This window comes from Neodiprion pinetum, chromosome 7 (genome assembly GCF_021155775.2).
Source record: "Neodiprion pinetum isolate iyNeoPine1 chromosome 7, iyNeoPine1.2, whole genome shotgun sequence".
In the NCBI taxonomy this organism is placed as follows: Eukaryota; Metazoa; Arthropoda; class Insecta; order Hymenoptera; family Diprionidae; genus Neodiprion; species Neodiprion pinetum.
The window spans coordinates 25,207,000-25,223,788 of record NC_060238.1 but is presented as its reverse complement, the minus strand read 5'-3'; the positions used below and the strand labels follow the sequence as shown (position 1 = coordinate 25,223,788).

The 16,789-nt window shown below is 39.8% G+C and overlaps 1 protein-coding gene across 7 annotated transcripts in view; it reads left to right on the top strand.

Annotated features, from left to right (window-relative positions):
- Positions 1–2,662: 2,662 nt before the first annotated feature.
- The window catches only part of LOC124222670 (Mitochondrial calcium uptake 3), a 36,268-nt gene continuing 22,141 nt past the window's right edge, over positions 2,663–16,789 (top strand). For 5 of the 7 annotated variants that reach the window (XM_046633887.1, XM_046633885.1, XM_046633882.1 and 2 more), the window contains exon 1: positions 2,663–2,897. In XM_046633887.1, coding sequence (XP_046489843.1) covers positions 2,688–2,897 — 210 coding nt within the window. In that variant the 5' untranslated portion in view covers positions 2,663–2,687. The remainder of the gene's footprint in view (positions 2,898–16,789) is intronic. The other 2 variants (XM_046633886.1, XM_046633881.1) reach the window with 1 other exon arrangement.

Genomic DNA, 16,789 nt, shown 5'->3' with positions numbered 1-16,789 from the left:
ATACATATATACATATACAATATACATATGTATGTATAAAGCGATTAAACGAAGTCAAACGGTTAATAAAAGTTCTTCTTTCTTTTCTACTCTCGACGTAATTTTGAATTTCCCGCGAGTATTTATTCCCACGCTTTTACATGCTTTATATTATCATTTTTTTTCTTTTTTTTTTTTTTTAACTTTCAATCCAACGTTATACCGAAACTCTATATCACACGTCTATCCGGAATCATTCAACCTCCGAGAGGTATTATCGTACTTGTTTTATAACAGACACGTTTAGTAATAGCCTATACCTGCGGGTTATGCATCGACCTTACGGGTACCGACTACACGATCCATTTCTGTTAACAGGCTCGCGCCCCGCGGCGTAACCTTATATCGTATCCGTATCGCGCGTGAATGCAAAGATTTATTCGGTATTGTATTCAGATGAGACCGCGGAGTAAAAGAAAGAGAAAGAGAGCGGCGGGGGTGGGGGGGGGGGGGGGGAGAAGATAGATGGATAGAGAGAGAGTGAGAGAGAGGGAGAGAGAGCAGCATCCCGGCTCGAGATGAAGCCGTTGATATAGGTCAACAATTCTGGGGAACGCGGGCTTATGCTCGATTAGGAGCTTTTCTTTTCTTATATTTCTTTTCCTTTCGTCCACATTTCTTCGTTCTCTTGTACCACGTAATACATATATTCATATACCGTGCCGTATAACGCATTTCATACACTTATATATGTATATATATATATATGTATATGCGTATCAGAATTCGGCTGCAGGGTCTTTGATCCGTTCGCGGGCTGCACTTTTTACCCATGCCCATCCCTCATAATAGTTTTTCTTTTTCACGATCCGTATTATACGTAACCAGCTCGAGTTTTGTACAACATTTTCAAACAGCTTATTATGTGTACCGCGTTGCGGCTAAGTGGGCGAGATAAGAAATGGGAGAAGACCGCCGTAAGAAGATGATGAAAAAGTACGGGTAAAAAAGAAAAGAAAAGAAAAAAAAAAGAAAATAGTAAAGTAATAATGATGGTAATGAATAATGGTAAAAACTGACAAAAAGAAACTGGGTCAAAGGCGTAACACGTGGTTTATGTACTATAACGGTCAATTTCTCCCGATGAGACGATTTAGAGAAAAAAACTTTTTACCGCACTAGTGCCAGAGGCACGCAGGGCTCGTAACGCCGGCCCATCATGCCTCGCTTCACCCTGCGCGGGATGTTTGAAAGTTGTAAAAGTTACAAGACGCGGCCACGTGACGACAAAGTACAGACGTTACACAGAACCCTGTGTAGGACATATATGAGACGTGTGTTAATACGCGTATGAGAGTGTGGAAGATTTAACTAGTCTCTTATATTTAATTGTGCTTTTATCAACCGAATTTATTAATTAATATACATACATATATATGTGTACCTACGCGAGCGCCAGAACCACGCAGTAAAACGAAGTGTTTCACTTTCGTCATTAAATAAAACGCGTACTATGTATAATGAGGTGCAGGCTTGGGTTGAAATTCTAAAAATGGGCTTCGAAAAACAAATAGCCCGGCCAAAGGAAACCAAACTGTAAGTACGTGCGCACACCACCAATTTATTATCCGTCCCTCTGTTTACCACCGAAAATTCCACCTCCGCATGCGCCAATATGAAAATAAAATAAAAATACAGGGTGTCCAGCGTCAATCATATGTCAAATTCACTGACATTTCCCTGCACTCGTTTCAACCTAATTTTACTAACACACTCGCTTTTTTTTTTCAATGCAAATTAGTCAAAAATTAGACGTCAAATGTCTCCGTCGTAAGTTAAAATATTGTCCAATTTGTCTTTAAGTTCAATTTTGCTCAAACCCAATCGGCAAATGTATCAATAAACACTCCGACATTAACAAACTCTTTCGAAACATTAAGGTAGAAACAGCAATCTAAGAGTACTGATTGTTTTTAGTGCGTGGTTATATTTTTCATAAATCTTACACAGCCCTCAACATTCATCAGTTTATAAATTCTCAAAATTGCTGTACAATTTTATAAATTTCATAAAATCATACACCAGTGCGGAAGAAAATACAAAAATTAGACGGATCAATACTTGAAATGGCCGGTACATCGAAATTTCAAACATGCGAAAATAAAATAACGAAAGACGAATTGTTCGTAATTTTTATTTTCGTTTAATCCCACTTTCACATATTTGAAATTTCGACATGTCTGCCATTCGGCTCAAAGTATTGACTCTTCCAAGTTTTGACATCCACCCATTTCCCTGACACTCCTAAAAAGTGATATGAAATCTCGGAGTCCCCCGAAGTCATCGCTGTATTTACATCATCATCATCGTAGTCGTCATCGTCGTCATCTTCGGTCGTTGCGCGACGCGTACCAGCGGTGTGAAGTCATCCGGAGTCGACTCTGTACATATAATACGAATACCGAGCCGAAGCGCAGTTGTGACAACCCAACCAACTACGGTTATCGACTGGTAAGTATCAAGAACGAATCTAGGATTTACGAAGCCGCGTAAACGTCCGTTGTCCGCTGTATACGCAAATAGCCGAGGCAGGCAGGTAGTCAGAAGAGAGTTTATATTTGAACACGTCGCGTCGTCTGCTTCGGAAGCCGAGAGTTTAGCCGAGAGATGCGCGCGCCTCGAACCGGCGGCGCAGTGCGTCGTTCAACATGGCGGCTCTCGCTTCTCTGTCATTTCGCTCCGCTCTGTTTTCTCGTTCTTTTCTCCGCGCCGGTCGGGATTTCAGCTCCAGGCAGGGACCACGGACATCCAGAAGCCTCAGGGCCACCCTGGGACTCGCCTTGGGAAGCGTCGTCGCCGTTTACGTGGCCGATCAGCACCTCAAACGCAACCCGGTCCATGCCCTCAAGCTGCGGAAGGTAAGAAGTCCCGTCTACGCTTTAAACTAACCTAACCTAACCTAGCCCAAGTTAACCTAACCTAACATAGTCCGAGGATCGCCCGCCGCGATTGTCATTTGTTTGTTTACCGCCTTCCTGCCCTTTGATATACGGCGGCGATTTGCGAGTTTTGTCCATGTTGAGTCACGCCGGTCTTGCTGAGTAACTCGAATGTACTCGACTTTGAAACTCGAATATAATGCTAATGTGGAGACCGCAGCGATAACGACGCGGTTGGTGTTTCATCCTTTCTGAATGCCGTAAGAAAATGTGTGTCCAAATTCCTGTACTTATTCACGAGGCTGAAGTTTGTAACGTTACCGTGTATCGAAAGATTGAGAAAAAACACCGATACGTATTTACGGTTTACGAAATTTCAGGTAATCCTCTCAAGTTGCAAAATAACTACATACAATAACTTTAATAACTTGGGGCATGAAGTAACATTCTTCTTCGTTTACGTTGTTATTCGAACGTGCTTGCGACGAGTATTGCCGTAACAAATTTCCTCCAACTATTTTCCACACTTTGTACTATTTCAAATCACCCATTCGTGCGTTATAAACTAGACAAAGATTCACGGTCCGTATCTATAGTCGCACAAACCGCAATTCGAACGGCATATTGCTTGTAGAATGATCCGAATTCAAGATGCGTCTCGTTGCAAGTACGCATACATATTCGTACACATATCCGAAGGATTATTCACAGCTCGGTGCAAACACAGTCTTGTGTAAATATAAGAGGAAATCCGGAGGGGGGAAGTTTTAACGTAAAACAGACGTCAGAGATGCAGAGGCAACAACTCAAAGTACGGGTGGGAGGATTTGTAAAAGGGGCGCATAACACAAACCCCGTATAGGATAGTATACCTATAATGTTTTGTCTAGAGTCCGTTAACTCGTACGGTTTTGTTGTTTTTTCCTTCTCTTCTCTTCTCTTCTCTTTTCTTTTCTTTTCATTTTCATCTCGTCATCAGCAACAGGTCCTTGTTCTCGCGCCTTGCCGAAGACCGTACAGCACTGAAAAGCATTAATTAAATTTTATCTGAATTTAATAAAACAAACGCGCCGTCGTCGAGGGATTTAGGGGTCCTTCCACCAAGCGTATAATCTGACCCCTTGATCCAAGTACCTGTTGTCCCAGGTACGTATTTAGCCCCCCCGAACCACCTTGTACGCGGCACTGTTTATGTATTTACGAGTATTCGACTCGATTCGAGATATGAGATCGTCCTTTTTTTTTCTTTTTTTTTTTTTTTTACACACGTCTATATATTTATTTCCCTCTTAAATGTCGTCAGTTTTATTCGTGTATTTTGATACAATGAGCGCGTCGTCGTCGGCGGTGAACGAGACCTTAACTCTTCTCTTTTCTTCTCCTTTTTCTTAAACATCGAAATACTAAACTACGTCGTAGTCGCTATACGTTTTGTGTAGCGTTGAGAGGTTACAAGGAAATTGATTGTGCAGGCGAGGGGTGAAAGCTCTGACCCCGATCAAAGCGAAAATCTAACGGCAATAAAACCGGAACGAAATTACGGCGACGACCCGACGTCGAAAGGTGATCGGTGCCGTAAATTAACGAAATCGGAGTGACCCTAAATTTTCGTCACTCTTTCAAACGCGCTCAAGTCTATCGCAGCTTGTGTGGTCCGCGGGTTTTCATTCCGATTTCGGGGGTGGATGTCAAGGAGATCGTCAAGGATATCGAGGCGCGTTTTGTCACGCTTACGAAATCGGAAATCGAAATTTCGTAGGTACGGAGGAAATTTTTTAGTTTTATTTATTTATTTTTTTTGTTTCCTTTTAAACCCTTGTCTTATTACGCAGCTCGTGCAATCAGTCGTGTGTTTTTTCAACGCTGCAGTGCATGCGAAGAAGTCGAGAAGCTTATCGGCCGCACTTCGTCTCTCTCTATGGGGTTGAAGTTGGTAACGTTACTTTAACGATGCATTCATGTTCAGAAATATTGTTACTTGGGGTCCCTAAGGATTTTATTAAACTCAGTTAGTAGATGATAACAAAGAAAATATGTTCATATTTTGGAAAGTTCTTCTTCTGAAATTGTACAACAACGATTTTTTCCACGATGTTTCGTCTGGTTAACGTTACTAAGTTCGGCTTTCTCTCTCTCTCTCTCTCTCTCTCTCTCTCTCTCTCTCTCTCTCTCTCTCTCTCTCTCTCTCTCTCTCGCTATCGCATTCTATATGTAATTTCGAAAATATACGCGCTTATCGTCAATAACTACGTGAAATACTCGCTGCCTACCGCTGACTGTACTGCATTTACATCGAGGACCACACGCAGGTCTAATGCGAAGATAAAACTACTTCGTACCTACTCTACGCTACGACTCCTGCAGCCAATTATCGGAGAGGAGTAGTCAGTCTTATTGTCCACTGTTGTGTGGATGTAAGAAGAGAGAGAGAGAGAGAGAGAGAGAGAGAAACGGAAAGTTGGGAAAATGCGCTTCTTTTGAAAGGACAATAATCGAACGGGGGAAAATTACGACTCTGTTCCATTTTCGTAGTTTTGACGCGTATAAATGATAAGCGATTGGTATGCGGAACTTATTATATTATTATTATTATTATTATTATTATTATTATTATTATTATTATACATATACGTATAAAAATGCAAATCGTCTCGCCTGATCATTTCTCTTTCCTACAATTATTAATATTTTTGACAGATCAATTCTTCTCGTCTACGTAAATATATACATAATGCAATTCGAACGTGAACACGTTGAAATTGTCCTTATCTGAGATCTGAGGTTCAATTAATTAATCGCGGTGATTTTCATGCCTGTATAATAATAAACCTACGTAGAGAATAGAAATATTTTCCGACGCGTATAAGGCATGACGTATTATAAGGAGTTTTTCAACGAATTCTCGAAATATCCAATACGAAGGCAGGGAAGTTATTTATTTCGACACGGCGTTGTAATCAATGTATAATGGAGTAAAATCCGGCATTGAGAGAAAATTCCTCGATCGAATCTTTGACGATTTATTTCTTTCCGTACAGACCAAAACAAGCCGCTGAGCGATCCTAATTATTTTTTAATCACTTCTCGCCACCCGCGCTCATTGTCAGTTCAATCTTATCTCTAATTACTGTCTCGTCTCATTTTCACCTTTACATATATTATACACACCGTCCGACAATTTTAATTTTAAACCAAACTTGTACAACTATCTATAAACTTGCTTATACACGAGACGAAAAGCAATTCTCTGCAATGAAATTTTTCTTTCCCATTGCTTCAGGTACATCTGAAAAATAATTTTCATCACCGAATCACCGCCGACGTAACTAACGTTAAGAAAATTTGCAGATATCATTGCGTAATCTTGTTTTTTTTTTTTTTTTTTTCTTACTATTTTTATTAAAATCTACTTTGTCGTACTTGTTTATCATTTAGAGCCACGACGCGAAGAGCAACTCGCATCTTTTTATACTCGCGTTTATTTCTTGAGACGACGTAATTAATTTACGTTATTTAACAGGGTGCGATAAAATTTTACACCTCATAATTTGAGACATTTAAACTTTGTTGTACACGTATAACTCCGGAACTTTTTCACGAAACAGTGATATTTGTAAGTTTCGTTTTACGTCTGTCTTTTTGCGAATTCGTGAAACCGGGCTTTCCGAATCGCCGGCCTCTATAATTTCGGCAAAGGATCGCCGAGAGTTGATCCTCCTCGCTTCTTCACGTACCATCATTCCTCGAGAAGATTACACGCTTCCCGAAAATCCTCCTGGACCACCCGTTCGATTCCAAACTATCTATATATGTATACAACTTGCGCGTAAAGCGGAAACTAAAATGCAACCGTCTAATTTTTTCATTTTTTCTTATCCCTGCATTATGCGGTTCGTAATCCTTGGAAGCTTTCCGTCTTGCCGACAACGCGTAAAACGTTATTACCCTAAACTGCGATATGATTTATCGGCGATTCGAAACTATCCGTTACATTGCACGTGAATATTACTTATACACGTATGAATTTATTGTGTATACGTATGTATAGATTTATGCCCGACATTTCAGTCACCTTTTTACATATCGTCGCGAGTGTGTGCGTGAAGCCTGTAAGTTTTACAACTTGAAAAAGAAAAAAAATAGAAAAAAGAAAAACACGGTGTCGCATGCGTGTGTTCACATACAAACACACGCGTCGTGTAAAAGGAACCGAAGAAAAGGCGAGGTGAAGTTTTTGATTTAGTTCAGAGGCGCGTAAAGTGTAACTTAACGTCGTACAACAAATCGTAAAGCAAAGACTTACTGCGAGCACTTTGCCGCTGGAGGTACGTATTTATATATGGCGCCCCGGTGTAAAAACCGTCTCGAGGAAACAAAAAAAAAAAAAAGAAAAATGTGTCGGAATAGTTGAAATAAAAAATTATATATCCCGCACTCCGTTGCGCCGTTTAAACGCAACTATTCTCGGTCTCCTCCTCCTCCTCCTCCTACTTCTATATAGAGGAAGAAGAAAGAGAGAAGGCGATGAAAAAAATAAAAATACCGTTGAGCCCTAAAATCCGCGTCCAAAAAAAAAAAGAAGCTATAACTGAAATTTGACTTGCGCTGTAGCGGTAGCAACATCGCTTGGATGTAGGTACATTTTTTTTTTTTTCTTTGGGGGGAAATGTTTGTTTTCCAAATGTGCTGCGGCTGAGATCACGGATCGTTATCTTGATCGCAATATAGTTTTCGGCCACTCGTTCGCTACGGGGTGTCGGGTAATATTATAGAAAATGGCTTAACCGCACGTCCAAAACGCTAACCCTGGGAGGGAAAAATGAGAGAGAGTTTCTCGCGGCTTTCCAGTCTCTCGAATACTGGAGGGAGGACCACCGGCCTTGATTGCGGGCTCGTAAAGTTGGCAAAATTATAGGACGATATTTAGATCGATATCTTGTTTTATTTTCTACCTTGAGATGCTTGGAGAAGTTGACTAGAGATATTACATTGTGCAGCTCGAGTCGTTTCACCGGGAAAAAAAAGAAAGATAAAGAAGAAATTCCGCCCCGTTGAAGGGATTTTCACTTTTGCTGCTTTCTCACAGTTTCTACGCACGAAGGGAAAGGAATTCTTGAACCAAACAAATAGATTTTGTTTTCGTCAATTTAATTCAAATACGATGACAACGATTCAACAATCTCGATTTAGTCAAGCGAATGCCTTGATTCGAAGAAAGCCTTTCTTGTCGCGAGCGAGTGAAGCTTTCGATGTGTTTCCGAAATTGAGTCGACTGAATATCATTTCATTCGATGTTTATCGTATTGTTCCTCCAAGCAGCATGTTCGTCGACACAAACGATTAGGTACTTCAAATCAAATAGGTACATGAATTTAGCCAGCAAAAAATTTGCATCGATCCGAATGCCGTACTTCGTTGATCTAATCGGAGGTTGTTTGGCGCAACTCGTTGAATCGGTTGCACTAATTTGTTTACGAGGTAAAATAAACAACACTTTGCTTTGAAACAAGTAGAGAATATATTCGTCGCAAACATCGGTATGCTGGTACTATAAACGGCCACTAGGCGGTGAACTTTCTCGATACGAAAGTCGCTTCAGAGATTGTTGTAAAATCGTACATATACAACGATAAGTTTTCGCGGTTTATCCATTGAATGTCGAGTAAATCCAGCAAAATTTTGAGTCACTAGAATTATAAATGATATCATTCGAAGAATACGTCTTGTGCGCTTGAATAACTCAAATGTTCGGTCAATGCAAAAGATTTTTGTAACGACAAAATTCATTAGCTATTTCAACCATTGATCTCTTGACTCGACAAAACGTGAATTAAAACAAGCTCAATTTGTTTTGGTACAACAATTTCACATTTTTAAAACAAAACCATTGAGATGCGCTCAATCAAATTTTCAGTCGTTTCAATCGCACATTTTTTCGATACAAAATACACATTATTGCAAGAAACTCGCGCCGTGTTGTCTTGAATAAATAGATAAAACGGCACGATCATTCAGAGGCTTGACTCGATTCTACATTAAGTTGTCACAAGTATTTCGTTGACTTGAGTAAGCATCGCGTTTGGCGCATTTTACCATAGCATTTATTCGAATCGAACTAAAATAATCCTTTCCCTCCGCGTTGGTCCAGCCAAACAGGGTTGCGTCTAAGTTGAAATTCCGAAACGAGAGTTTGAAATTAAGGGTGAAAAATCGACCTGCAACTATTATATGCATCGGTATTCGTCGGATACGTTTCGAAAGGTGGTCTAGGAGAGGAAAAAAGAGAGAAAGGTGAGAAACTCTTGACCGAGATAGGGTCGAGTCGGAATCTTTATCGCCGAGCAACCCTGCTCGAGTTACATTGCGGTCTCAATCCTCGCGGGTTGAATCGTGCACGTCACTCGATCGCCGTTCCTCCTCTTCTTCTTCTATAAATAATAGATTTTATTGATCTCTTAGAAATCCAGGTTTTCTCCGACCGATTTGGAATTCCTGCGACGCGTTTAACGGACTCTCGATTCCTTCGCGCATTGGAAAACATTATTCGTAGAAGATATTACTCCTGTACCCGAGTCAAAGTTTAGCGCCCATATTTAACCATAGCAAGGTATCGTGTAAACCTGATATCAAGGAAACTGAACCTAGAAATCTTACGTTAACCATAAAAAAATTTAGGGAAAAACCCTACGTCGAACCTCCGACTCCTGAAAATTAAAGTACCGAATCGTACCTACTTTGACGCTTTCGGTAAGCGATTAAACCCATTTTCACGCAATTCCATCTACAGCTGTAACCCAACAACGACGTTTCAATTCTACGTGATCCTTCACTCCACTCACCGACACTCGCGTCGCGTTCCTTTCCTCTCCACCTCCAATATCATCCCAATGCAATGACTTAATTAGCTCCGCGGATTCCGGCGGCGTTCGTTTTCTTCCAGCTCAGCACCAGCGGCAGCAAGCAATCAGAGTAGGTACTTAAGCGAGTCGAGTATTTATAACGCAATTACGTCGAGCGAACCGGGTTGCAAATCGTGTTCGAAGATCTTGAAACGTGGTGCTAGCCGAGCTGATTGTAAGAGATAACAAAATAACTCCTGCAACGCTCCGTCGCGTCATCGGAAATTCGTTCGAAGTACCGCGTGATTATAGATTATTATTATTATAAATTATTGATTATTATTATAATACATGCAGATGTAAACATACAAACGTTATTCGAGTTATAGCCTAGGCGTTGATTGAATCGTGAACCTTTCAAACCCTGCACGTGTCTGGACATCGTTGCGCTCACCTTACACACGCATTAATTACGCGAGAGTTCTTTAAACCGCATCTCCGCAGCAACTCGCCTGACTAGATCATCTCTGACGTCAAAGAAATCCCGTAAACCATATCAACATATATTCATGTTCTCTTCTTACCATTAGATTTCGAATCATCTATCAAAACGCAAGCATCGACATTGCACACCGTTTCCATGCAGTGTACGGTAACCATAGGATATATATATATATATATACACGTAAATATACGTATATTGTATAAATAATAAAATACACGGATTAGGAGGGCGTCGGTGTATAAACTACGTTTATATATGGATACACGGGTAAAATTATGGAGGAATCCAGTGTAATTAAGTGTTTAATTGGCATGATTAATTCTCCCTCATCGGTCGCAGCGGACCTTCGATCGTTTTCGTCGTAGCGATGATCAGCGGTAAAATTACGGTCCGTGTTGACACGACCTTAATGTATTATTTCTTATTTAATTCTTTTCTCTGTGTGTTCCGTCTCTCTTATTTTTCGCCGTATGATCAGAAACTATTATATATATGCAATTAACGTTCTCTTAATATTTTACACGGTGTCTCTTCTCGGTGTCGATGTTGACAGTGGATGTTTTAATTCCTTTGAACCCTCCTACGATTGACTCCTAAATTTTAATTATTTAACCCCTCCTCCTACTCCTGGATCACGTACATTGTTCATCCCCCAGGAGAAGAAGCTGGGTACCTTGATAATAAAGGGGCATGTCTGCCTGTCCATTGCAGTGTCTTTTCTTCGTGAAACGTCGCCGGGTCGGCGCCTCTGTCAAATAATCTTCAAGGTTACCGCGGCCGACAAACTTTGCCCGAAATTTTCTGCTCCCGTCCCCTGTCTCCATTTTTTTTTTTTTTTTTTTTACCAAGTCCAAGTCCAAGTCCAAGGACAATGACGCGAGATCTCGATCAGGCTGAAATTGGTAACGTTAAAGTTGACGTCACGAAACATTAGGGAAAAAAATCATTACTTCTTTATTTTTAAATTACTTTCAAGAAGTCGGTGTTTCAAAGTGACAGTATCTTTTGTTTGTCACGGTTTAATGAATATCGGACATTGCCGAGGTCGCGAAGCCAACGATTTTCTCCCGAATATGCATCGTTAAAGTGACGTTAGTTACTAATTTCATCAATGACTATCAAAGTCTCGGACTTTTCTCGAACGCAAGAAAGGGCTTAACAGCTCCTATCTGCACGCATGATAACAAAATTGCGAACAAAATCAATCTCGGTAAATATTCATTTCACGGAGAAATAACGAAACGTCACAAATTGTACGAATTTGCTATTACGGTTGCGTCGAAATCGATCAGAGCATCCCCTAAAAGTTTTCCAACTCCGTTGTCGAACTGTAATCGAAAATTACACGTAACGTGTATACATATTCCGCATGACTCGTACAATTAGTAGACAGACACGGAAGTACTTTAATTTTATACGCCGATTATAGCGATGCGGTCGTATATACGTATATGTACATCACACGCGACTCGTTCATTTCTTTAACACTTCTTCTCGCCTGTAAAACACAAATGAATTTTATACAGAGATGGTGTTTGGTATATAGGTTTGTACATACATGCGTTGTACTCGGTAGTCCCAATTCACCCGGAATTATGCATTTACTCGATCCCTGTACACATGTACACGTATAACGTGTGTTGCACAATACGTTTGTCTGGTTCTCGGATAAACAGATAGTCGTCACGAAATTACAACACACACACACACACGTCAATTTGCATACATGTACGTATGGTACGTGCAACAGTGTGTATATATAAATAAATATTTATATGTACACGCATGTGAATACATATGTATCGAAGTAGCGATTCACATACGTGACGTTACGTAGTCTCATTCTAATCGTAAGACGCGAGTTCAACGACCGGGTTAAAGGCTTTTGCAAACCTCCTCCGTCCCTCGCCCCGTCCGACTTCCCCCGTTGCACTTGGGTTAAACCTTTGGACGACGTATAATCTAGATCAACGTCGCTTGTATAATCGCTAATGGATTTCATACATGTATACGCGTATATGCGTACACTGAGAGAAATTTTTAGTTCCGGTTACCGCTCGGTCCTTAACTATTTTTCATTTTTTCACCACGATCGAATGAAAATTAGTTTTCTAGCCGTTACCGGAAACTCTGGTATCCCTTGCTATTCTTTCTCGTTACGATCGCTGTTGCTAGATTCTCTTTCAACCGTTGCGAAAATTTAATGCTCGTGCAAGAATAAATTGACGTTAAAGCCTCGTTTGACTAGAAAAGTAGAGTAAACCTCGCGAACTGATTTTGCGTTGCGATTACCAAAAAAAAAAGAATCGACGATAGCGCAAAAATGGTTCCAACAATATTCAAACGGTTTTTTTTTTAACGATACTTGTTTTACTCAATTTTTCTAGATACCGTAACAAATGAATTTTTTCACGCGCGAGGGAAAAAAAGTCAGCACCTAACCACTGTTGAGTCAGTAGTGATTTCACACAACATATATTCTACGTTCCGTTTCTTCTTCCATTTTTGTTTTGGGTTTAATGGGAGTTTTTTTTTTTTGTTTTTCTCTGTTAGGGGGAAGTTTTATACGTGTTTTTTTCTATCTGTTAGTACTTAATTGAGTCAGATTCCTCGAGATGCGCAACGCATGTTGTTCGGTATGGATCAGACCCTCCCTCTATTTGGGATGAGGATCTCATGTTCGTCGGCTCTCTCGCTCTCATTCTCTATCTCATTTCTTAAACACCTCGCACCTCTACTTTTTAAATTCTGTGACACCTTACCGGCTGATTAAGGCAACTCGTTACCCACGAACATCGGCTGCACCGCTGATGCAGCGGCTACTATGCATCAGCCAAGACTCTCTTCTATACTCTTCTTCTTCTTATTCATCCTTTTTTTCCTTTGTACAGTGCAATGCGACCCGCATTAGGACAGGTCGCTGCTGCAAGATGACGATTTAATTCAATTCTTCGTCATCGTCGCCGCTGCAGTTCGGTGTTATATAATATAAACTAGATTTAGTGAAATAAAAGTTAATTTTAACACATTTCAAAGAAACTGACGTTAGGGTGTTTCAGAATATATATATATATATATATATATATAAAGAAAATGAGTGATGTGAGAAAATTATCTTTCTCTTTCTCTCTTTCTCTGCGGTGCATCTGGAATGTTTATTTTTCATCTTGTTAAATGTTTTATTTTTTTTTTCATTTCCTCTTCTTTCTCGACCGTAATTTGACACTGACGTATAAATATGCTCGACAATTATCATGTACGTTATTATTATTATTGTTGTTGTCGTCGTTGGCATTATCATCGTCACAGTACTCGTCGCTGTATTTGAACTCAGTTGCAAGCATCTTCAGCTTTTGCCTCAGCTTCGTCGGGCACGGAAGGCCCTTTTGATCAATCGAGACAGACTAATGACTCCACGGCAGCATCATCGCTCTCTGCATCCCTAGGCATGCGTGGAGGCCTGCTGCTGCTGCATACTGCATAATATATGTGTATACAAGTAACAGAGACTGCAGAGACACGCCTTTGCACTGGCTACACCAAGAAGATGATCCTCGTCTCTGAGAAAATCTTGTTGCACATATATATATATACATATTATACATGGAAACAAGATGCACAGCTTAAAACTCTCCGATTTCCTTTAAAGTATAACACGAAAGGTTTTCTCACCGTCCGCAGACGGTGACAAATTGACACACGTTATAGCGATAAAAAATATGAGGAAAAAATTCTAGAGAGAGAGAGAGAGAGAGAGAGATATTATCCATCAAGAGGATACAAAATGAAAAACTAGATCGATCTAGTTTGAACGGCACTCGATGAGAAGCATGCGGTATTTGTTTCTTGTAATACGTATCTTCTTCTCATTCGTGCGCGTAATAACGTTTCGATTGTGTGTCGTATGAAGCAAATGTGTAGGTATGTAGAACGATCCGAGCTACTGCTGATAAATTAACGATCTTGATCCCACGATTGATGGATGCGTGCGCGGCAATTATTTTTATCCATGTGTATATACGTGTGTATATGGATACGCGTACGCGACCATAAAATTGCGGGCATCGCGTTATGTGGAAGGTGTATAAATACGACATGGTTGTATTGTAAGTAATCGACACTTGGTAAAAATAACGCAACGTGATGTAACTGATTTTTATTTTGGGATGACCAAAGTTTGATAACTATGAACGGGGGCGGTGTTGAAAAGTTGCGAATTTGAAAAGTTTGGAAAAAATTTTCAAATTCTTCGAGCTGCGTTAATCAACAATATATATTTAATCGTCGTCTTGGTCGTAAATTTACTCGTTACTCGTTAACGAACGCAGAAAGAATCGGCAGCCGAAGGGTGTGCGGTGTAATAACACTGCGATTATTAATCGCCTTTGCAAATTTATACATGTAATATAACAACACCTCGTTAAAACAGCGAATCCTATGCACAACTCTATCATCGTACACCACCCACATGTACGTATTATTCTCGATGCTGAATGCATCGTACATCGCGTACCGTACCTGCACATAATATTGCACCTACATGGGTTATCACACCGGAGGGTTGACGTCAGGTTGTTATAATCGGTTTATGTCTTCGTGTACGTCACGTCAATTATATTCCTTGTTGTATACGCAATTAGGTAGGTGTGATACCTTTGATATTTATATACCTACTTGCATAATTTTTTTTTTTTTTTTTAAACTAAATCAAAAATGGCGAGGGTCGGACGTTGTTTGGATTCGCATGGAATTCCTTATACATCGTACAACAAACCCCGTTTTATATCTATCGTGCGATGTAACGAGCTTGAATGACCAAACCTGGTGTTTTGCCGCATGGCATAACGCACCGCATCATTCGTATATGTGCATGATATGTGAAGCGTTATATCAGCCACGATCATTATTACAAGACGTGCGTGTGTATAGGTGATAATTGCGCAAAGAAAAAGAGGGAGGCGGGGGGATGGATGCAGAGGTTGACTCGAATGAAATTGCACGCTCTCATTCCTCCTCCTCCTCCTCCTCATTCTCCTCCACTTTCATTCCGCCTTTTGCTATACACATACGCAAGCTACTAGATATTTATTATCGTCGACGACGCGAATTATTAAAGCGCGAAATCACATTTCGCACACCTAAATACCGCGACGCTTTATTTCGATTTACGTCAAAGATCATCCGTCGACTTGGGTGGCCGTTCCAATTTCTCTTTATCGCGTAATAATGTATTGTGCAGTACGAATCTGTTGCTTGAAAAGAAATGATTGATGATATTGTTTTGGAAAATTACAACGTATACCTCCGTCAGATTCGAAGATATGTGAAAATTTATCTATCATTAAATCATTACAATTGTTAAAATAAAATTTCGATCGATCGACGATAAAAATACGAGGAATTTTTCGTCAATTATTGTTTGATACAAATCACTGCGTTGTTCGTTACAGCTTTCGATATAACGAAAAGAGAAGGAAAGAGAAAAAGAAGAAAAAATTTTATATTAATTATTTTACGATTGTTATTTTTGGACTTCGCCCGTCCATCTGTTTACCATCGCTGTAATTTAATCAATCATCGACTCGCAACTCTGGTTACGCTTATTTCGAAATTGCAGCTTTACGCATGGCAAAGAGTAGCCGTAACCGATATATTTACGTCGTCTGTACACGCACGTATACATACGCAATATACGTACGTGTTCGGGTTCGAGGCACTTGATTTATTAGGGAGATTGATAAAAAGTAAAACTGGGCACCGTGTAACAAAAATCTTTAAAAAAGGACGAAGAAATAACATTGTAAAAAAAAAAAAAAAAAGAAAAAGTAAAAGAAAATAATCGAGAGCGAGATACAGGGATGGAAAAAAAGGGAAGAAAATTTGTGCCGTGTACAGATACTGTATGTATACGTCGATAAAGAGTTGCACGGGGGACGTGCGGAAAAAAAAGAAGAAATAATTCACTTAACCGCGAAGAGCTGATCCTTTTGCAGTGCCTTAGACGTATACCTGCTATACCTCGATTAAAAACCATGCCTCGGGGTCGTTAAACGTTCTCTTTTACCGACATTTTGCTCCTTCCTCGCGGAGAGATAATAATCCGTAAAATACACATCACGTCGCATGCATGCATTCATGCATTCAGGGCATTCGGTGCGCATCGTCAAATTTTCGAACAAATACGACTTGACGATCTTCCTTCGCGTATTTTAATATACGTGTAACACATGCCTGCATGTATAATAATGTACCAGACGATGAGTTTGTATATCCCTTAAATTAATCCGCGTACTTTTATGCATGTATATATATATATATAGCATATGTTTATTATTTTATTTTCATTGCGAAAGTGAAATTTAATTTTTAATCATGGATATATATGCATATATAGAATTACAGGTAAGAAGATTTGTCCGTATATATTAATGTTGAAAACAAAAAAAAAAAAAAAAGTAAAATGTTTCATCTTTGCGCGAAATTTTGTACAAGTAATGTAATTGTAACGATGCGAAAAATCTATTGTT